Genomic DNA, 23487 nt, shown 5'->3' on the forward strand with positions numbered 1-23487 from the left:
CTGGTTTTACACAGGAGTATAAGACTTGAAGGGCCTTTTTGGTCATAAAATTGTTGCAAATGACAATGTAATAAACTCCCTTTAATAAATTCATAGAGTCTCAACACTCTACATAATGATGAAGAAGTATATACATAATGAAGAGTTGTGGAATTCTCTGTTTCTCTTCTGCATGTAAAACTCCTTTTACTTTTTACCATATATTTATTCCTACAGTTTCGGTACATAAATTATTCTTGCCAATGTTGCCCGTTGGCTTTATTAGCTCTCCTCGCCTCCTGGTGTTTGCTTTGTGTAAATACTTCAGGAAGGCAATCAACCGTGTTCTCAACCTGCATTTGTGAAGGAAACAAGGCAAGCTTACTCAGGCTATTTCTCATCAAAATACATTAATGAACAAGTATCAGGAGCAGCTATTTAGAACAGCATGAAATTCTGTGTGTTTCAGTCTGGATTTCTTCTCAGCGGGGAAAATGAGTCTCTGTGGCACTGACTGTTTCACTGAAGTGCTGTAGTTACCAAAGTGAGGTTTATTTTAGCTGGCTCTGAGACCTCTGCACCAGAGCACAGTCACAGGAAGTTTTGTATCACGGTCCAGAAACATAACTTAGTTTTGGAATAGCTATGAAACTGGGCTAGCAGAAAGATGAATGAAACAAAGGAATAATGACTTGAGAGACTACCTTTATTTCAATAAATTTAGTGCCTGGTTGCTGGCACTCAAAATCTGGGTTGGTAAACTGGTCTCTATCACGGTTGTGGCTCTGAACCAAACAGTTCCTGGGCACAGTGCCTAAATTAGTATGGGCCAGTGATTATTTCCACCAGGCTGCTCGATGCAGCACCATGTTTGGATGGCAAGAGAGCTTTAAAGTATGGGTAAGTGGTGTTGTTTTCCAGTTAGCTCCAGTGCTGCAGAGTATTTATGTGTAGGCTGAATTTCTTAATATTGACATAGTGTCTCCTTTCACATGGTTAATTTTTTTCCCTTATTCAATATTCTAGTAGCCTACCAAATTCATGTTTCTCAAATATAGGAACCAAATTATGGTAGCTACCCCAGATAAAAAACTCATCAGTATACTGTACAGCAGTACTGATATTGTCCTGTCGTTCAAGCTCACTTGAACAAGCTCACTTGACAAATCCTGGAATTGCATTTGTTTCCCCACAGCCAAACCACACCGTTTCTGTTTGTTCCAAGATCAATTATTACATCTTTTTTCAGTTTCTAATTTCTCATCCCCTACTTTATACAAAAAATTGATACTTTAATAATTCTTATTTGCAAATACTATAGCTTGCAGAAAAGCAATAGTGTCTCATTCTTTGGACTCTGTGAAAGGGTTTGTTTCGCAAGTCGTGTAGCATGTAGGGATAGATTCACCACTACTACATTCTGGAGGAGGAAGTGGTGTCAAGGAGCTGTCTTAAAAGATTCTGACAGGAAATTATTGAAAATTGTGTCATTTGCAATTGTAATGTGCCTGAAAGCTTTTTGTTTTGCCTTTTGAATACCTTTGTTAGGTGGCTATGCCTCCACAAATGAGGATTTACAGAAATATATATATATGTATATTTGAACTTTTTTGTTGAGATCAAGATTTTGGCTCATGATGTTTAATTATTGAAGTGCAAAGAGCATTCATGTTCTTTAATTAGCTATTGCTTTCTCTGCCTACTCACTTCCACTCTGTTGTCCCATTCCTCCCCTCCCTCCCTCCCCTCCCCGCGCCAAGGTAACTACTGTAAATGCTGAAATTTAGTAAATAGGAGGATGTCCAATTTACATTCTCAGAAAAAAACCACATTTTAAGCTTTGGGTTCCACACCTCTTGGGTGTTGGTGTGTCATACTTTAACAGCTTTACTTTTGCAGCAAAGCCATTTCTGTCTGTTTTGAAAGCCCGCTTCCACCAGTTGATATTAATGAAATTTAACACTTGCACTGCTGTAGTGGTTTTGACTGGTCCAGGTTTTGGTAGCCACAGCTGCACTCTGGCAGACTGTCTGTATGGCAGCTTATGGAAATTTCATCTTGTAGTTCACAGTCCCTGGGAGACGTGCAGCTGTGACACTTGTTTGGATGACAGATAGTAAGACAGAGGGAATAAAGTCTTTGGGAAGCATAATAGGTTTTATTTTTGAAAAACTGTACAATAGCTTTAAATAAACCAAGTTGTTAACTACAAGTTTAACCAGACAGCTTAATTTTATGTCACAATGGAAGCTTGTTATTATTGCACATTGAATGCTTTCTTAACATTCTAGAATAAATAGAAAATAAAATTGTAGAATTGTCACCACCATAAATTAGTGAAAAAGCAAGCTCTGAGGAGGCTGGACAGGCCTTGGCTGGTTTGTGGTGTCTGATAACATTTGGCTTTGCTGATTTCAGGGAGAGGCTTTTTTGGGTATGAAAAGCTATCTCCAAATAGTCATCTCCTTCTAGAGTGACTTTGATAAAACACTGTATTTTATGAGCACACTTCAGAGCTTAATAAAATGTTTCTATTTATTTAACTCAATTAACTGTAATTTTAGTGTCAAGCTAAATCTTGATGAAATCAAGAATGGAAAAGCAGTTCATTCTTCACTTTTACTTTTGCCTTTAATTCAGTGTGGTCATTGACATATTAGAAATTTAAGACGCAAGAGATGTTTTTTTGTGAAGATTGAAAGAGATGAGATATGAAGTATCTCGTCCCTCTCTGTAGAATCAATTTGTTCAAGACCCTCATAAATAGCATGACTGACTTCTTCCTCATTTGATTGCCCTATTAAGATATTTTAAATTCTGCTTCTTTCTTTTTTCTGAACTATGTAAACCCAGAATGATGTAGTGGGACATCTTATCCCTTCTTCCCCTGCTTATTTTTCCTGAGTAAGTTGTATATTGTTGTAACAATATTATAGCTCCATGTTTTATTCCATGTGATATCTGAGATGGCAGTTACAATATCTTTCAATTATATATTAAGAACTCCATTTCCTTCTGTTTCACTTTTCTGGTATTTTTTTAAAGACTGCTCTGGAGATCCATCTATGTCTTTAGAAAGAGTTATGAGACTTCTAACATGTACAAGATGGGTAATTGTTTGATACTCTGCTAGAGCTATCTATCTCTTCCCCCCAAATGTCTTCTGTGCCTTCCTAACTGATTGGTGCTTGAAAAGTAAATGTGACAAGTGAAGACCTCACTGTAAGAGTATTAACATGCATGTGATCCATGACATTATTATTTATACAAATGGTCTCTGAAAATGTTGATGTCAGCCCAATTTGTAGACTGCTTACGTTGATTTGTTGTTTCAGTGATGAAGCCCATCACTATGGATGGTCACACTGGTGCCTGAAGCTGGGAGTGGTTCCTTTGACTTCCTTTTTTTCTGTGCTCAAAGACCCTAAAATAAGCACATCTTTAGTTAATTAATTCCTTCAACAATCACATGATTCAGACGTAAATATTGTCTATGCAATTCACTATGTAAGAGAGGATATGGATGTGAGGAAAAAAATCCTTCTTTTTATTCAAGCAGAAGTGAAAAAGATGAAGGTTGCAGGGTAAGATGTGCTCTTTCAAGCACCTTCATCAATGTCAGGCACTTTCTGTTCTGACAAATGTCTAGAATTGTGCATTTTTAAAGAAAAATATCTAAGCAACCTTTTTATTTGTCAAGAGCACTGAAAATAAGTGCTATCTAATTTATCTTTTCAATATTCAGCATCTGGGACACCAACATGCAAGTAAATATCTTAATAAAGATAATGGATCACTTTATTCCAAAATGAACCAACAAATTGGTAGTGGTGATAGCTGTAATTTATATGACCTTGTTGCAATTTCTTTATCTGGTTCCTCGCTACTCTAGAAAGTAGCAACGCAAGACTTCTAGCCCACAGAACAAAGTGCAAAGACATCTCTTTATCTTCTGTATAATATATGAAAGCTACATATTATGCTCTTTAAAAGAAGGCTGAACACTAATTAAATAAATCTCATGCAATGGACTGCAGAGGCAACTCAGATAAAAGAAATTATTTTATGATTGACCATTGGAAGGACTTCTAAAATCCTAAGGTGCTTCTGGAATCTTAAAAAATGATTTTATAGGGACTATAAAGTTTTTCCTGATGATAAATAGATATAAAACAAATTAAAATGCTGTTGGTATGGTGACATATAAACAGGGGAAATGGACACATTGATGAAAATGTTTCAGAGCTGGCTGTAGTAGAGGAAGGATGACATCAAGCTGACAGAGCTGTAGCCTCATTCAAACAAGTTGAACACAACTAAAAGCTTTTATGGAAACCTCTAGAATAAATAAAACACAAATTTAAACTCCCTGAATGAGAGGCTTCGACTTTCTGCCTCTGTTTTAAGTATATAACCTCAACATTTACCTGAGTGATCCATGGCAAAAATTCTCCAACTTGTACAGTGGTCACTGAAAGACAACTTTACCTCTCCCAGTACCAGAGTGGGAATAAATACACACAGTGGCAATGCCACTGCAAAACTGAGCTTTTCTAAAGCCTGCAGTTGCCCCTAGTTACATGAATTGTCTGTACTGGTTTCATATGCCCACACAAATTCCATGCACAAACTTACAAAATATCTAACCCTCATCTGCTATTAAGTAGCAACAGGTGATTAAAAATGAGAGGTTTTTGTGGTTCACTAGTGACATTTAGAAAAAGCTATAAAAGCAGTCAGATGAGCGGATGTGTATTTGCTCATATACCCACTCATTTACTGGGCATTAATGACCGTGTATAAAATGAATTCAATGGCACTCCATCTTGTTTCCCACATCAACAAGCTCTCAGCTAGGACTTGGATTAATTGGCAGATGCGGGAGAGCAGCCAAGAGCTTTGTGGCTATTATGACTGAGCTCAGCTTGGCTGGAATGTAATGCAGATCAAGGCAACGCATGGCTGCCAGATATTGTGTTTGAGGAGTTTGTTCTGCCTTTTCCTGTACATCAACAGACGGCTTCCGTCAGCACACAATATTTCCCAGCAATTCTGGAATGTCTTATCGCATTCTTTTAAGACTGATTTCCTTCCATTTCTACCTGTTCTCAAAGTTTTATTTTGGCATTGCTCAAACTTCATGTCCTGTGGCCTCTTTGATTTTTTTTAGTGTTCATCTACTTTCTTGTGTGAACTCATGTCTGTACACATAAATCTGCCTTCGTTCTTTCTCTTTAACAACCCGTACAGCTTAAAAATGAATCCATCCACAGCTCTACTCTGTATTAAATGTGTTGTTCTAGTTTATAGTTGAGTTTTATTTAAATTACAGATATGACTGTCGTATTTTTTGTGAGTATAAAGACACTTAGTATTCCTATGTTTTAAAGACTTAAGAGTTTACTCATAGGAAGTTCTTTGAGATGTCCATTAGACATCATTATAATATGGAAACATATACACAGAACATACAGAAAATATTCAAGGTATCTCTGAAAAAATTAGTCACAGATGGCTGTTTTTAAGTTTCATATCTGCACTGTATGTTTCTTAAAATAATTTGATGTTTTCCTTCCTTACTGTTTCACTGGAAGTTTTTTCTCAGTTTTTCCACTCTAAGAATTGGTCAGCTATTCACTTTTAGGCATACAGCCCAGTTCTTAGCTAGAACCACCTTTTAAAAGAGTTTGTATATCTCTGCTGTCACTATGTTTGTCACATTTTTCTACAATATTCAGCTGCAAGTTGTTTTGCTGCTTTCATGGATCTTTCCAGATTCTTTTGTTCTGCTAACGCTTTCAAAGCAGAATGAGATCTGTTTACCTTATCATGTTTTCCAGCACTGAATCCGTTCTTTATTCTACTGAAAAGATATGTATCAAGTGAAGTAATAAAAAGCAAAGTACTTGAAAATCAGTACTAAACAAAGAAAAGTAAAGGATAAACAAATGTGAAAGATGTGGAGGTAGACCGAGACAACTGTGCAGAGAGGGACAGGAACGTAGGAGATGAAGTGTTGCCCATTTGGAGATGACAAGTCAAGAGGAATTTGAAGAAGATGATAATATTAATTACAAACTTGAACAAGCAGCATATTTAAGTGAAAAATGAGAAGTATGTCATAAAATGGAAAAATATCTTTCATACTAGAGCTAATAACTGCTTATAGATTTCCTGCAGGACTCCAGAAACAGTGCTATTGCCACCCCAAAACCTGAAGCAAACTTATCTCTTTTCATGCATTAAATAGCTTGCTTAGTGATTGTAGCTTTAAAATATCTTACAGAATTAAGCAGACAGCAGCATCTCCTTTTCAATATCATGGTGTTCTATGATGAGTCCAAAGCCAAAAGAAAAGTTTCAACTTTAAGTAGGTTCTCACAGTACCCGTTAAAACAAAATAATTGTTACAAATATAAATTTATTTGTAGAGGAAACTAGCTGAAGAAGAAACCCCACTGGGGATTTCTAACACAGCTGCTGTGTTTCTGAGAAGTTGCAACCACCCCCCTCATTTTATTTTTCAAAGGAATAAATAGCCTTCACCTCACACTGCAGGAATGTCACTCTGTATTACAGAAGCAATCAGCAACCTAGGTAGAAACCAATCACTGCCAAGACAAACAGAAAAGCAAATTTTCATTACTAGAAAGAAAAGGAATAGTTTTGATTCATGACTTCTGTTTGCTTGAGCACTTGTGATTTATATTGCAATTTCATACTTTATTTCCGGATTCTTGAATGCGGTGCATGAACTTACAAGTATACAGAGTGACAGGTCTTACGTCTCTCTGCCAAGTGCTCACATTTCCCATCTGACACACTAGGAAGTGTTGAGTGACCGTTTTGCTTTTAGCATTATATTCAAAGAAAGATTTGTGATACAGCTCTGAAATTTTAATTGCTTCTCATGTATTTCATGACTAACCAAAGATCAGGACGTGCTAAGTGACTGTTGTGATTGCTGTGACCACATGATGCATGTACATCTGCACTGATAACTGTGTTAACCGAGGCTTTATTATTGCTTAAAATGGAAACACAGGATCTTTTTCCTGACACTGCCTATCACGTCTGTTGTTGGTTTTCCTAGTCAGCCTTTGCAAGTTGAAGCTCGGGTAATGCAAAATCATCCTTAAAATCTAGCAATGGGTCTTGCTACACACATAATCAAGTTATGTTGTTTCCTTTGACTGTTAGAGTATCTCTAGAACCACCAGTCCCTCCCAGCAACTCTCATCTTGTGTCTTCCTCAGTACCATTGATATGTATGTGTGTCCCTCTACAGATCTCAATGATTTCTTACCCATTGCGTTCTGTTATAGCCCTTCTTTTTCAGAGATGTGAGGAGACAAACCTCTGCTGATTCCTTATCTTTCAGTTGTCTCAAGCCTCAAACTTAAGTAAATCTGCAAGTAAACTCTACTGCTTTACTCTTATCTCTTATCTTCTCCAAGACTCTAGTTCAAATTACGCTGTCATAGGAAAGCAGTATTACATTTTGTGTTGTTTCCTGGGTTTCATCATTCTTCAGTCTTGTTTCTTCATCTCAGAAAGGTCCTCAAGTAAGATTGACTTATCAGATTCTATTTGCCTTCCTACTTCTAGATAGATGCTTTCTCAAGTGTATACATAGCTTTCTGCCAGGTTCCTCAGGAAATTCCTGTGGATTGTATGCCAGAGATTGCTTCAGGAAATTATTAATGATGTCTGTTTTCCTAATTCTGCACTTATTAGCTCCAATTACTACTTTGTCCTCTTATTCAGGTACATTTGGGAATCTCAACCTACCTTATTTTAAAAAGCCATGAATTTTCAACCTGACATAACTAAGGTGGCAAATTACTGAAGTTTCCAGCTACCAGAACAACTGACTTGTGTTAATAGGCTTCATTACAGATGGAAAACGCTATATATTGGATTATCCAGTTCTTCACGTTTCTCAGTCTAAAATGAGCAGTGAAAAATCTATCTTTGAGCAATTAGTACCATTCAAAGGAGTGATGTGAGCTTCTACAAAACCAAAGACTCTTTGTCCAGTGAAGGTTTGAAATCCTACTCATTTTTATTTTTCCTTGTCAAAAGATCTGAACTGCCATAAGGACTTGCTTAAATCTGAATGCACTCAAGGTCTATCATTTTTTCATTCAAAGTACCTAATTATACCAGCACTTTGCATAGATTTGGCTAAAATCATTGTATAGGCCAAGCAAGCAAAAATTTATGGCTCTGCTGATTTTCTAGGTGTCTGAATATCAAAATAGTGATGAAAGACTCTTCTTCAAGAAGGTGGAAATAAAGATGCCATTTTCTCAGAGCTCATCAGCCAGAACTTTCACAACAAAACATTTTTCATGGCAAAAACTCCTATAACAAAGCATAGCAAAGTTTGCTTTTAAAAATGCAACCAAATGATCATGAAAAGACTCACGAGGAGACTTATTCACACATTGCATTATCAAGTATCTCTTGTACCAGCTCATCTCTATGTTCCAAATACTGTTTGAGCAGGTATTTGTTTGCAGAATGTGAGATGACTGTGGTTTCCCCCAGTGTGCTTCCATTTAAACCAAATGATCAATATTCCTCGGTGTTCTCAATTTTAAGTCATGTCAGCATTCTTTCTGAAGCTACATGAGGATGAGAAAAAGCATAGGTGGATAGCAGAGTCCTAGCTTTTTATCTGCAAATTGCTAAATCCATTAGCCCTGTCTCAGAGCTGTTTCAATCCATTGGTGAGCAAATGTGAGCCAGGAAGGATGATACTTTGCTGGGGGTCAACTAGCTCCACTTAGGAAACAGTGAGTGCTGCTGTTTTATGAAATGTCTCTATTGTGGAGCTCTGTGAGATGTATGAAGAGATTCTGTGCATACTTTATTATCAGTCAATATTTCTGATAATAAGGTTGGATATTCCTATCAGTGAAGCCCTGATATGACATTGTTGAGTATGTAAGTCACATAGTGGAAAAATGCTGTTGCTGGAAAGATTTAATTTTTCTCATGGATCAATATTGAATCCTTTTCAATCATAGAATCATAGAATGATATAATGGTATGGTTGGAAAGGACCTTTAGAGATCATCTAGTCCAACCTCCCTGCAGAAGCAGGGTCACCTAGATCAGGTCGCATAGGAACATGTCCAGGCAGGTTTTGAAGACCTCTAGAGAAGTATCCTCCACACCCTCCCTGGGCAGCCTGTGCCAGGGCTCCCTCACCCTCACAGTGAAATAGTTTTTTCTTATATTTAAGTGGAACTTTTTGTGTTCCAGCTTCATCCCATTACCCCTTGTCCTGTTGCCAGCTACTATAGAAAAAAGGGACGCCCCAAGCTCCTGACACCCACCATTTAGATATTTGTAAATATTAATGAGATCCTCCATCAGTCTCCTCTTCTCTAGACTCAACAACCCCAGTTACCGTGGTCTTTCCTCATAAGGAGGATAGTCAGTCCCCTGATCATTTTCAACTTAAAGAACTAATGATATAGTAGATTAGAATTTCATTTTTAAAAAAAAAGGAAATGAGTTTCATTTATTATGGCCTATTTACTATATGGACTATAGACTATTGCAACTAAAATTATAAAGAAGGGGTACATTCCTGGATAAAGACAAAGGCTTTTAGGTACTTCTGTTCATATGTTAAAAGTCTGTTTTTATTAAATGTTTAATGACTTTAAATACATTTTCTGTAGAAGTAATTAATTAGTTTTAACTAAAAATGTTTGGTTTTTGTTTGTTTAGGAAAGGAATTCAAAGTGAACAAGTGCAACATGCAGATAGAGAGCAAGCAAAGCGTATAGTTTACTCAGTGATTTATGGAGCAGGTAGGCATTTTTAGAAACAGAACCAGCTACAGTAGGTTCATAATTTATACATAATTTATATACATAGTTTGGATTTCTAAAGGAGAATAAAAGTTTGTCAGAGTAATGAATTTTAATTTTTATCAAGATTTATTAAATGAGCTACCTGTTAAGAAAATGATCAGATTAATACAGTCACCTTTGTATTTAGTTGCTGCTGATGTAACTCAAGCATTTGTCTTTATCTAAAATGAGTGTAATATTTAATGGACTTTGCATTCTGTCAATACATAGACAGATGAGAATAATTCCAGTGAAATTAAAAGAACTCCAATATTGTCTCAAAACACATCTGTAGAATCACAGAATGGCTGAGATCGGAGGAGACCTCAGGAGGTCACCAGGTGCAGCCCCTCTGCTCAAGCAGGGACACCTAGAGCTGGTTGCCCAGGACCATGGCTTTTGAATGTGTTCAAGGATGGAGATTCCACAACCTCCCTGGGCATCTGGTGCCAGTGCTCAGCCAAACGCTCAGTATCCAAGCATTTCCTTACTTCAGATCTTAATATTTGCTGCCGTTTCTTCACAACTGCAGAAAACTTGCAAAAATCTAGTTACCCATTCTAGGTGCAGATTATATGAACATGTGTGTATTGAATTTCAAACATCATTGTTTAAAATCTGTATTAAAAAAGCCCAGCACTACCTCTCTGCAATGTAAATTCAGACCCTCCTATGCTAAGAATGGAATCAAATCTCCCATTTCCAGCCTGAATGATTTAATCGCTAGATTATTTTACAAAATGCAAGCTTTAGCATTGCTAACCCTGGGTCTGGGCACATGCTACACATTTCCTGTCTGTTCCCTTCTCTCTCGATGTAACTGGCAGGTACCTGACTTAATTGACTGAATCATCACTGGTTGAATGCCCTGTAGCTCTTTATATAGTCAGTGGATCAAAGGAAATGCCTCAGTTAGTCGAGCTAGAGCCTCCCTGGTGCTAGAGAAAACTTGGGTGATTAGATTAAGAGAGTATTGGCACTCTCTCTCTTGCTCACTACCAGGCACTAAACCTTTCAGTGCAGCAGTGCTTGATTTAAGTATCTCAGTCTACTTGGATACTTCATCTCCCTTTCTCTCAAATGAGGGCAACTGAAGCACCTGAAAGATAATAAGATGCTTCAGTTCATTAGCAGTGTGATCAGATCCTAATTAAGACATAACACAGAGTGATATCATTAAACTATTTAGATGGATACTGGGCTGACAAAAAATAATCATTAGATACTTGAAATTGATGGGCTGAATTCCACCCACAGTTTGTCTCCATTCGAAAAGATGGATAACTTTTCATCAAGGAGACATTTTGATACAATGGAATACTGTGAATAATATTTATTTCACTTATTTTGGGATTGAAAAATACAAAATAATTCCCTAAGGAGCTTGCCTGTATCACACTTACAGGAGTGAATAAAAATCTTTCATGCAGTAAATAGTAATCTTTCTTTTTTTCTTTTTATTTTCTTACCTTATTTTCTTACCACTTGGTTCACATTTTCAAGGTCTTTTCTATAATAGAAAATAGAAGAATTACGAAAGTAGCATAATAAAGAAAGAAGAGTCTCGTTATGTCTAGGAGTTGGTACTTTAATAAACACACCAAATGTTTAGAGAGATGACAGCAGTGTCTTTTGCTTGGTTTGGAGCAATTCAATTCACATGCTTCTGCTTCACTCATCTTGTAAAACTAAAGCACAGATAACTTAAACATCTGTTAAATAAGGAATTAATTCCATTCCAGACAATATGCTCAAGCCCAGAAATGATACAGAGGGATGTCAAGACGTTTAAATGAATAGCAGAGAAACCAGTGGTATTTTCAGTTTTGAAAGGTGATATTATAGAATGGAGAGCAGTAAAACTCATAGACTGCTGCTTACAATTCCTCTGGCACAAATAACTCAAGGAGAGCGCTCCACTCCTGAGGGTTGCTTCACATGGTCTGTGCTCATGCATTGTGGAACATGATTTGACACAATTACAGACCTGTACATTCTCCTCTTTTTGCTTCCCAGGAGCTGCATTTCCCCACAATCTTTCAGACTTCCTGATTAATATTGTGGTTTAGTTTTCCTACTTATTCAATCCTTGTCCTATATATCAATATTCCTTTAAATGGAAAATGTGCACAAACTTAAATGTTGCAGCTTTCTAAGGAAGCCATGGGAGTCTCTGACCTGCTAACAGTATATGCCTTAGAAGATAGAGTTGTCTTTTGCTCATCCAGGAAGAAAACCCAAATTAATTAGATGTCAAACAAAAGTACAGACCTATAATAGCTCAGCAAGAGTCATCCTGAATGTCTTGTGAATTTCTTCTTCCAGCACCTTGTCCAGACTGGTATTTCTACAACTCAATGCAGATCCTGGCACGATAGAACAAAATGCTACAGAATTGTTCTGAAATGCACATCAGACTGACAGTGATGGCATTTAGGTGGCTGAAATCTTCTCTTGTTAAAAGATGCTAAATAATTTTTCTTGACAGCATTACTGTGACAACAACTATTCTATTCCTTTGGTGCCTTGAGATGTCACCTCTCATCTTCTATTATTTGCAGACACGGTGCTGATTTTGTGTTGCTGTGCAGCTGACATAAATATATCTGTCTTTCAAACCTCATATGACTAATGTTGGTGTATGCTTTATTTTTACTGGAACTGTTTGGTTTATAAATGTTTAAGCTGTAGCTCTTAGTTTATATTTTCACACTGTGGAAAGCCATCTTCATCTTTTTTCCACCTTATCTTATAAATGCTCTTAGATACAATGTAAGAACTTTTGTGCACCTATATCCTATCCAAAAGCTATTATCCTTTTCTCTCTTGGTTGAAACACTTTTTCTATTTTTTGTTTTTCCAACTCTTTTATCTCATAACTTTGACCGAGATTTTTACAGACTTTAAGGAGCCTGACTGTTTGAATCCATGGGACTCAGACTCCTAATGGCCTTTCTAACATCAAGCTATTTGGCCTGCTTCAGGAGCTAAGTTTTGTGTGACTTCTACACCAAATCTAAAGCTTCTAGCTAAACAGAACCAGCTACATCTCCATCCTTTTTTATATCTTCATTCACATTCATGTTTATTTTAAATGGATTTCAAATTCTTTATCTGCTCCTCAAAGTTTTCAGATTTCAACAATGAACTAGTAAAATCATACTTAAAGCAGCAAAACAATACAAATGATAAACCAGAATACTTATTTGAACAAAAAGAACCTTCAGCCACAGTATAGATATTAATTGGGAATTTCTTAATTGCATACTTGTATATATTTCTTATTCTCAAACCAGTAACATAAGTAAAACATTCAAGCTCAAAGTTAAACATTTGCTTTGTTGAAACATGATTGTGGTATATTAGATCCACCATCTTTCATAGAAGTAAGCAAAATTAACTTATTCCACCAATTGTGAATGTAAGATTGCTATTGTGTGTAGTGGATTTCTGTTCTGCTTTATTGCATAACACAGATAATGTCTTTGCCACCAGGTAAAGAGCGTCTTGCTGACTGTCTAGGAATTACTCCTCTTCAAGCCAGTCAATTTATAGAGAGTTTTATGCAAAAATACAAGAAACTACATGAATTTACAAAGAAAACCATTGAACAATGTCGGAATAAAGGTAATACAAAGTCTATAAGCATGTTTTTGTTTACCGATCAGCACTGTGTGATACTGGTGAAGACAAAGCTTCAGCTTGACCCAAAGTCAGACAACTACAGGATGATATAATTTCTTGGTGAATTTTTTAACTCTTAAGAGGAGCTGGTTAAACCTATCTGCTTTGTTTCAGAAAGATGCTAACAGAACAAGATATCTGTTCTCACAGTGAACCCTACTTAATGTCAAGTTACACTGCATCAGTTTGACATATAATGTACTCCAACACAAGGAAGCCTGAGGAATCTTTTACTTAATAAATATGCTCTGTGGCTGCTGAAGCATGGAAGTGCAGCCATTTAGTCAAAGGGCCAATTTACAGCATCCATTTTTTAAAATGTATTATTTCTTTGCATCAGTCAGAATTTATGTTCTTGAAGTTCAGGTGGTAGCTGTGATGGCAGATGTGTGCAGAGTGCTTCTTAGAGCCAGCAGCTGCAGACTCATCTTGCATTAACTTTGTTGTTAGTATATGTATTCATTTATGTCTAGTGAATTCTGGAAGTACAGTAATTTGAGGAGAGAAAAGATAACTGCTTGAAGTATTATCTTTTAAAAACTAATTAGAAAAACTATCAAAATTGATTTCGTTTCTTAATAGTGAATGTGGTGCTAAGACATTATATAGAAATAAATAGTAAATTGAGAATCTAGAATTGTCCATTGCTGTATGGGTGAGTGTCACGATAGAAACATACAAATGACTTGCAGTCATGAAAATGGATGATATTCTTCTTTTTACTTTATAGAAGTTAAAAATCTGGAAGCATGAGCTGCCTTGTCATGCAGTTGCATTCATTTGTTCATTAATATTACTAAAAAAATATAAAGTTAGTTAAAATCTATTTTTTCTGTAATTAAGTCCAATGTGGCATATCTAGTAAAATAATGTACATTTATTCTATATTTTTGATCTGTCTGAAATAACATAGCATTCTTTTGTTAAAAGTGAATGAATTCCAATAACCAAACTTCTGTGGATAAAGAAGTTGGTTTAGTTTAGTAGACAGGAGTGTCATAACTAATGTCCTTTATTGCCATTAAAACAGACTTGTCCTAATTAGTACTTACTCCTCCACTCCCATCTATCAACCATTTTTTTAACCATTATGGTAGAAGAACAATCTGTTTCGGTTGTATAAGTTCAACAAAATCTGCAGCAAGTCAATGTCATTTAATACTTTTCCTTTAATCCACCCTCGATTCCAACTTGCCCACAAAGAATTCCAACCTATTGAGCTTCTTATAAGGTAACATTTCTTTACATATTTGCAGTTCAAAGATGAACAGCAACCACTTGACTAATATTTTATTAGGTATTATGAATGTCCAATATTCTGTGTAGACATGATAAGCATATAAATAATATTAATTTATGATTTTGTTATTATATTAGTATGTATATTATATTGGGTTTTTTTAATGAAATTACCACCAAAAGACTACATTAAGACCTCATTCAAATATGGATTTGCAGATTAATCTTTGACCACAGAAACATAGTCTGTCACTATTATGTGAAAGATGGTATTTGTTTGGGGATGCTAAGCAGCTATGAGTATTGCAAGGATGATTCCTTTCGATCAAGGGTATTACAGTAAATCTATTTTCCTCTGAGAATCCAATGTTTCAAGAATTCCATCTTTAGCTACTGGAAAACCCTAGTTAAACTTGGAAGACTGATTTACCAAAGGATATCCTAACCTCCAGGTAATTCAACTCTGTGTTCCAAGACTGGTACTTTAGCTGTCAGTGCTTCCGAAAATATGATAGTTTACAGAAAACTCTATTAATTCAGCAGAACCATCTTCATCCTCTGCACATAAATCCATAAGTCTGTGTGTGTCTTGTCCATAGTAAGATCGTACCTTCATGTTTGACAAGGTCTCCTTACCACATGTGCTTGTATATCTCGGTTGTGAAAGAGGAGATGAAACTGTGGTAGTCTGAACTTCCATGGTATCTGGTACCAATTAATGGATAGTCAAGGTGATGAGAAGAATAATGAAAGCTTTTCTAAATAGACGTTTTTAACATGGATGATTCTTCTTAAAATAAGAAAAGTTTAGTTAAAAGTTAAAATAATAAGTTTAGTTTTGAAGATAAGCTACAATAAGGGTTTGTGTGTAGTATTTTGACAAGAGGATCCTCATATTTATTTTCCTCTCTCAACTCCTCTCTCTTGTTCTCCAAAAAAGTGTTTTTTGGCAAAATACAGCAGTAGGCCTACCATAAAGCTTCAACTGTGATTTCTTGTATTTCTTTTGAACTAGAAAGACCAACCACACTAGAGTTAAGGAAGTTTGGCTGTGAAAGGGACACGAAAATACTACATAAAGAAAAAAAATTGTAACTTTGGATGTTTCCCCAAGACTATTTGATAATTTTGGGAAATATTCATTAATAATATAATTACTCTACAAATTTATTTTTCTTAGCTATTCCCAAGTAAATTTTTCATTGCATGGAAAGCTCTAATTATGGCTGCTAATAGGTAGTGAATTCTGCTAAGTATTTGTAGTTTCATCTCCCACAGAGAGAGTTTGCTGGTATATCAATAGACATTCCCAATGAAAATAGAGCTTTAGTGAACAAAAGTTTTGGTCATATAACCTGTATCAATTGTTTGAATGAAATAATTTTCAGACCAGAAATACAGTAAGCATTTAACATTTAAGTATGAGAAACTTATTTTCACAGGGCAAAATATTAACTTGACTCATGCACACAGTTACAAAAATCTGTATCATCTTCAAAATGAATGGACTTTTTTTCTTTGAGTGCTAACTTGTATTTAAATCCTTCAAGGTTATGTGGTTTCCATAATGGGACGTAAAAGACCATTGGCTAATATCAACGCACAGGATTACAAACTACGCACTCAAGCAGAGAGGCAGGCTGTCAATTTTGTTGTTCAAGGTAAAAAACTGCCTGCCTACCTTCCTACTTACCTACCTATCTCTTTATCTGACCTTGGATGTAGTGGACAACTCTGATCATCTCGAAAGAATGGATATTCTAGTCATCTACTGGAGTAGACTACTGAGGCGTGAGTTTTACTACAGAATTTTAGATGCCTTGGAAATTGCCAGTGAACAGTATCATCAACATAATAATAATAATAGCAACAGTATCAATATTCTAATACCTTATCTAGGTGGACCTGCTTCTGCAGGGGGGTTTGGACTAGATGATCTCTAAACATCCCTTCCAACCCCTACCATTCTATGATTCTATGATTCTATGAAATACAAACTCTGTATAGAGATAATATTGAGAATTTGATGCTCCAGATATAGTTGTCTTAAAACATATTTTCTTTTCTGATTTTGATAGTTTGTTAAGCCAGAAGATTTTCTGTGATTATGCTGCTTACAAGCGCTAGCTTTTCTTTTGACAGTTTTACTTTATTCATTTATTTGTATTTATTTTAAGAAACATACAGCATTGCATGAACTGTACATTGTTATTTGTTTCGAAACCAAATTAATTCTTTATAAGGATTGCTCAAACTTAATTCTATGGAGGGCAGGAAAAAAGGTATTTTTCTTAGAGAAAAATACTGCAAATTTGCCATATACATTGGAAATGTAAAAATCATGAAGTGCTCACATGTAAGTTAATCTGATGCATTAACACACTCTGCTTAAAGAGCTTGAGGCTCAGTCTTGCATTTAGCCACTGAAAGGAAAATATAAAAACTGAGTCCAAGACTATGATACCTCCTGCCAAGCTATGCTTGGAGAAACTATTTTTTAGCTGGGTGATGCTGACAGGGTTTCCACTAAATTGTATTGGAAGCATACAATTTGCAATCAGGTAAAAAGTACTTTCTAGACATGATGATGACATGCTTTTGGTAAAGTGATTTGAATTTTCCTTTTGAAAAGAACTGGTCTTTCTTCTTTTTTTTTCCCTTTTCCAAAAATTATTCATTTTAATGTGTTGTTTTAAAAATGATATGTTTATGTCATATTTGACACTCCTCATAATTAGTAACTGAATTTAAGGTCTGGCTATGCAAAGTTATCTACTGATCTAGAATTCTACTATGTATGCTGTTGTTTGAATAACAATTGTGCTCAAGTGATGACTGCCTTGCTGTAGAAGGCCTTCAACTGTGTAATTTTAAAATATCCTTATAAAATCTGCAGCAGAACTTTCACATTTGTAACACTGGACATGCCTGTACAACCTTCTCCAGGGACTTGTGTTTACCTGGGTTTGCATCCAGCTGGCCAGCAGCCCTCTCCAGTTGAAGGCACAATGCTTGAGCTAATACAATGAGTCCTGCTGAGTGCACAGTGTAGCATTAATAAAGCTACATGGCCTTCTGAGCAGCACTCACTTATGTCCATCTGTCCAGAGTAGTTGGAGCTGAGACAAAGCTATTGCAGGACAGTCACCCTCACTTACATGTACCTGCAATAATCATTGGTTATCATATATCATTGTTGGTTCAAATAATACTGGAGGACAAATCTCATAAAAAGTAGTGTAATTGTTGTTTAAAACATGTAATATTAGAAGGTGTGATGAAACAAAGATGAAAAACGCTGTTTAGTATTCCCACATTTTATAAAAAAGGTAGTTCTAGACTACAACTGTTTTTTAATTTCAGACTTTCAGCTGGAATATTTTAAGAGGTAAAAATCCCTAAATTATGCTAAAACGTTTTATCACGGTGTATTGAACTGCATTTAATCTGTGTGTTTGTGGTGGTTTAACACTGGCTATGTGCCAGTAGTGCCCACCAAGTTGTTCTATCACTCCCTCAACTGGACAAGGAGGAAAGAAATACAACAAAGGGCTAGTGAGTCAAGACAGGGAGATAACTCAGCAACTAGTGTCACTGGCAAAAGAGACTCAACTTGGGGAAGAATGGTTTGATTTATTAATGAACAATCAAAACAGAGCAGGCTGAGGGGTGACCTCATAGCAGTCCGCAACTTCCTCAAGTAGGGTAGCAGAGGGAGGATGCTGATCTCCTCTGGTGACTAGCAATAGGACATGAGGAAATGGAATGAAACGGCATCATAGGAAGTTTAGATTGGATATTAGGAAAAGGTTCTTCACTGAGTGGCTGGTGGGTGACTGAAACAGGCTTCCCAAGGAAGTGGTCACAGCACCGAGCCTGCCAGTCCCAGAAACATTGGGACAATGCTTTTAGTCATGTGATTTAATGTTAAGTATTCCTGCAAGGAGTGGGGAGTTGGACTTGGTGATCCTTATGAGTCCCTTTCAGGTGGATGTTGTCTGTGATTATCTCCAAGCAGAGTACCCATACCGTTTCCCTACCTGTCTGTTCTTTATCCCTACGCTGGAAGTGGAACCATTTGGAAGAAAGAATTCAAAATTGATTGAGCTGCAAGTGTGAAAAGGAAGACGTCTACATTCTAGTTAATGCATTCAGAGTATTGAATGGAATAAGGAGAATTGTGGCTTCCTATCCTCAGTTAAATGATTGCTTCTGTGTTTTATCTGATATATCTTTGTGTAAAATGTTGCACAGACTCTTCACCAAACTGCAGGCCTGGAGAATCATCCTGCCTCTTGATCATCAGAAATACGTAATCTATTATGTAACATGACACTGTTTTATGCACCATTGCTCTTAACACTGTAATGTAATGAATATACATTACATATGCCTGGAAATATGAAAAAAAACATAACATTAAGTTTCCAAATGGAAATGTAGTGTTGAAACGCTGTTCTAACCTTTTGTGCCATTAAATTTTAATTGATTTATAGGTAAATTGTAATTCCAATTTAGAGTTAGATAATCTCAGGAAATTTTTATAACAAGCAATTTTTCAACTCTTGCCGTGTCTGACAAATTCACCTTTAATTTACACATCATATCATGTTATTAATTTCTGGATTTAATTAATAGGCAATGAATTTGTTATTTATCAGTTTTATGATGTTTCACATATTACATGAATTGAATCTGCTAGTTTTGCAACTTTTATAATTCAGAATCTTCAGTTGTTTTTTGTTCCTATACCACAGACCCAAGCAGAACATCTTCCATTTGCATGTTTTGAATTAAAAGCAGATCACTTTCTTTTGTAGGATCTGCAGCTGATCTTTGTAAAATGGCTATGGTGGAGATTTTTAACTCTGTTGCCGTTTCTCCAACTTTAACAGCCAGGTTAGTAATGAATGCCTGCAAAACTGTTTGATTTTAGAACAAAATTAGTTGAAATTAATGTGTTTCTGGCATTTTAAGCAGCTGTAGAAATATCATGTGTGTCTCTGAATCTTTTAACAGGCACAGACTTGTGGGATGGTTTCATATATTCAAAGTTACATCTTTGTGCTTAAATGATTGAATCTCTAAATCCATCCCAAGGTGATGAAGTGCCCTGGAGCCATTTAAATTCAGTCAGATCTAGTTCAGGGGTAGTTCCACATCTTTGAAATCAAGACCTTGAAATCAATCATATCCTTCCTGTATTTTGAGTGTATCATACAATGGTAAATGGACATTCAGTGGGGTGGGAAAAAAAACCCAAAACAGGAATCAGGAAACCAGTGCTCAAGCAAAATAAATGAACATTTTTTATTCTTGTATAGATGACTTTCCTTTGCTATAGAAAAGCTAGGTCATCATGGTCGTCATCTCTTCTGTTGTGACTGCCTATAGCTGGGTAGGAGATCACAAAATATCCTCAAGATTTTTATGGCACTAGCAGAAATAATGAAGTCTACATTTTCTGTAGTAAAGGATGGAGGGAACAGTGCAGAAGGTCAGTGAGCATTATTATTTGCTGCAATAGAAAGATACTTTGAAGGCAAACACACAGGAAAAAATCCCCAAACAAATACATCCCCGTCTTCTGCAATGCTTTAGTAAACATGAATTTTTACAGTAGAATTTCAGATAAAACGAGACATAACAGGTAGTGCAGTGTTTCTGTTGTCAGCCAGAAGGGAAAATCATAAAAACTGAGCAGTAGCAATCATGTATTAAGGACTTCAGTAAGAATTCAGGCCAGTAGAAGGGTTGGGCTTTCCAAATGTACTTTGCAATGATGTGTCTTCTCTAACCCTACAAATACTGTGTCTATGTGTCTGTCTATCATTTACACAGACAGAGCAGTATTGCCTTATATGATCAGTGTTCCAGAATATGATTTCTAATTACAAATATAAATTGCACATGTTTAATTCAAAGGTAGAGTCACACCTATGCCAAAAATAAAATCTGTTCTAAGTAATACTCTTAAATGTTCTTGCAACATTTTTAGCAAAATATCATTATATTACAAAATAGTACAAAATTATTGTAGAATTAAATTACTACCCCCCAAAAAAGTGGCCCACTAGTACAAATCTGCAATGGGAAATGGTTCCTTGTCAGACATAGAAGTATAGAATCATAGAATGGTAGGGTTGGCAGGGACCTTTAGAGATCATCTAGTTCAACCTCCCTGCAGAAGCAGGTTCACCTAGATCAGGTCACAAAGGAATGTGTCCAGGATGGTTTTGAGGACCTCCAAGGAAGGAGACTCCACACCCTCCCTGGGCAGCCTGTGCCAGGGCTCCCTCACCCTCACATTGAAATAGTTTTGTCTTATGTTTAAATGGAACTTTTTGTGTTCCAGCTTCATCCCATTACACCTTGTCTTGTTGCTAGATACCGTCAAAAAAAGGAATGCCCCAAGCTCCTGACACCCACCCTTTAGATATTTGTGAATATTAATGAGATCCCTCCTCAGTCTCATCCTGACATACTGCATGCATTCAGACAATGGTACATTTAGGTATCAAATGTTGGATGATGTACAATACAACATATTGCATTGTACATTTTGAGGCAGGCTCACTGTGATGATTATCATTCTTTCTACTGCTTGAGTTTTACGAAGAGACCAGACTCTGACAGCTGTGGTTGAAAATTGCTGTAGCAGGTGTAACTTTGAGTTAGATTAGTAATAGAGCAGCTGCCTTCTGGAAGAAGCAGACAATGATCTTTAATGGAGGGAGCAAGTGGAGGTGGTGAAGAACATGCTCCCTTCTGCAGTTCCTACCTAGCACACAGATCTTTAGGTTCAGTAACTAGCTGTCTGTTTTAATTCTAAAGCCAAAGGTTTTTGTAACAAATGCCCTATCTGATAAAAGCTTGTGAATGCTTTCTCTCTCATCAGAAAATTTTACTTGGACTGTCCTTTCTCAAAACCATTTCTTCTAAATAAGTAGTGTCAACAAATGGCTAAGGAAATAGCAGACATGGGGAAACATTGCAGTTTTGCATGCTGAGTTTCATTGTGTTGTAAGAGCACAGGGGAATGTCTACACCAGACATCAGAAAAGTATCACTGCCTATCCTTGTTCCTATCATAAATGTCACAGCTGGGAGAGGCCAAGACTAAGAGACAGACTCTTTGAAAACAGAATTTTGAACTCCTGCCAGCCATTAGCAACTGGATGGCTTTGCTAAAGGAAAGCCTTTAGTAGTCACTAATGGCTTCTTGCTGTAATATTTAATAAGTACTTACAGGCCGGGCTTGTCAGGATAGCACAGTGCCATTATCAATTTTATGAACACTCATTTGGTTAGACAGTGGCTTTTGGAACCTTCACTGTGGTCTTGGCAAAAGAGTATGGGACTGACACTTGAAAATTTATGTTTCTACTTGTCTATCAGGTGACATTCAGTTAGTTGTTTTTTCAGTGGTCTTTTTCTCAGTTTTCTTATCAGTTGGGTCAGGGTGAGGATCTGAACATCTTTTGTAAAACTCTCTGAAAATATTGTCAAAAGGAAGTGTATCTATAATTGGTGCTGCTGTTGTAACAGTAGGAATGCACAGTAGCTCTCCCAAAGAGAGAAATATAATCAGTCTCCTGTTATCATCATACATTTATTCCAAAGTTAGCACACTGTTATCTTTTTTCTATCTTCACCTTCTCATTTTTTTTCCCTATTAGAACTTCTAATTTCAGAAACAGTGATTTTGCTTTGAACAGCATATCAAAGAGAAGTATCTTTTATATATGCTTTAGCAGTGATATGAATCCCACATTTACACTGGGAAAGTCTCCTCTTAGGCATAGCCAAGTAGTAGCTAATACTCAACATTTTGTCTTCCTTAACTTGGAAAAAACCCTCAAAATGAAAATGAACTTCTAGAGAAGGTCTTGCAGTTTTTAGTGTTAGCTTGCAGGTGTATTATTTACAATCTTCTCCACTGACAGCACTGCATTTATTTTTCATATGCTGTAAATTGTTCAGCTGTGAGCAAGCTCTGACCCAGTGGTATGAAGCATCATTTTTGAAGGACTATAGTAGTCAATAGATTTTCTGTTATTGTTTGCACAAATGATACTGCATTTGGAAGTCAGGGAAAGTTTACATTTTCATGAGGCCCTCTTGATCAAACAGTGTATTCCACTGTGACTGATCAATGACTGTTCTGTCAGATAGCAATCTCATTTTTCTCTTTGTGTCTCTTTCTCTTTTAATTCAAATGCCAACCTAACAACTTACTGTTAACAGTAGAAAGTCAATCAGTTGCTTGGGAAGTAATTTTACAACAATAGGGAAGCGTAACATTGAATGCAATACACATGATAGGGAACTGATATTAGCATGGGTCTGCTACTGGCATCAGTGTAACATCTCTGCATTTTGCATGGCACTGATGAGTAATCAAACTGATTTCTTCAGACTTCTTCCATATTACTTAGATCTTTGTTGTTTTGCTGCTGATGGCCAAGTTGCTTACTGAAGATGTACTGCTGACATAAATTATACAAGTACCAGCTTTCACCTGTCTGGTACAATTCATAGAACCTCCACACAATGTTTCCTGCAGGCAGATGGTAGCAAAGAGGCTTCTGAAGTGAGACCAAGACAACAATAACAGCTGAAAGAAAGATTTATGGGATTGATGAGAGTGGTAAGGTACTCAGTGAACTCAGATGGACAGTTGTAGTTATTTTCAGTCTTTAAAACATCATTA

General features: G+C 36.3%; 1 protein-coding gene across 1 annotated transcript in view; it reads left to right on the forward strand.

The window, feature by feature from the left end:
- Positions 1-23487, forward strand: part of POLN (DNA polymerase nu) — a 96401-nt gene that overhangs the window by 53090 nt on the left and 19824 nt on the right. The window contains exons 18-21 of the mRNA XM_061992588.1: positions 9727-9809; positions 13347-13478; positions 16325-16435; positions 19595-19673. Of these exons, the coding sequence (XP_061848572.1) occupies positions 9727-9809; positions 13347-13478; positions 16325-16435; positions 19595-19673 (405 nt within the window). The remainder of the gene's footprint in view (positions 1-9726; positions 9810-13346; positions 13479-16324; positions 16436-19594; positions 19674-23487) is intronic.

Source organism: Colius striatus, chromosome 3 (assembly GCF_028858725.1).
Source record: "Colius striatus isolate bColStr4 chromosome 3, bColStr4.1.hap1, whole genome shotgun sequence".
Classification (NCBI taxonomy): domain Eukaryota; kingdom Metazoa; phylum Chordata; class Aves; order Coliiformes; family Coliidae; genus Colius; species Colius striatus.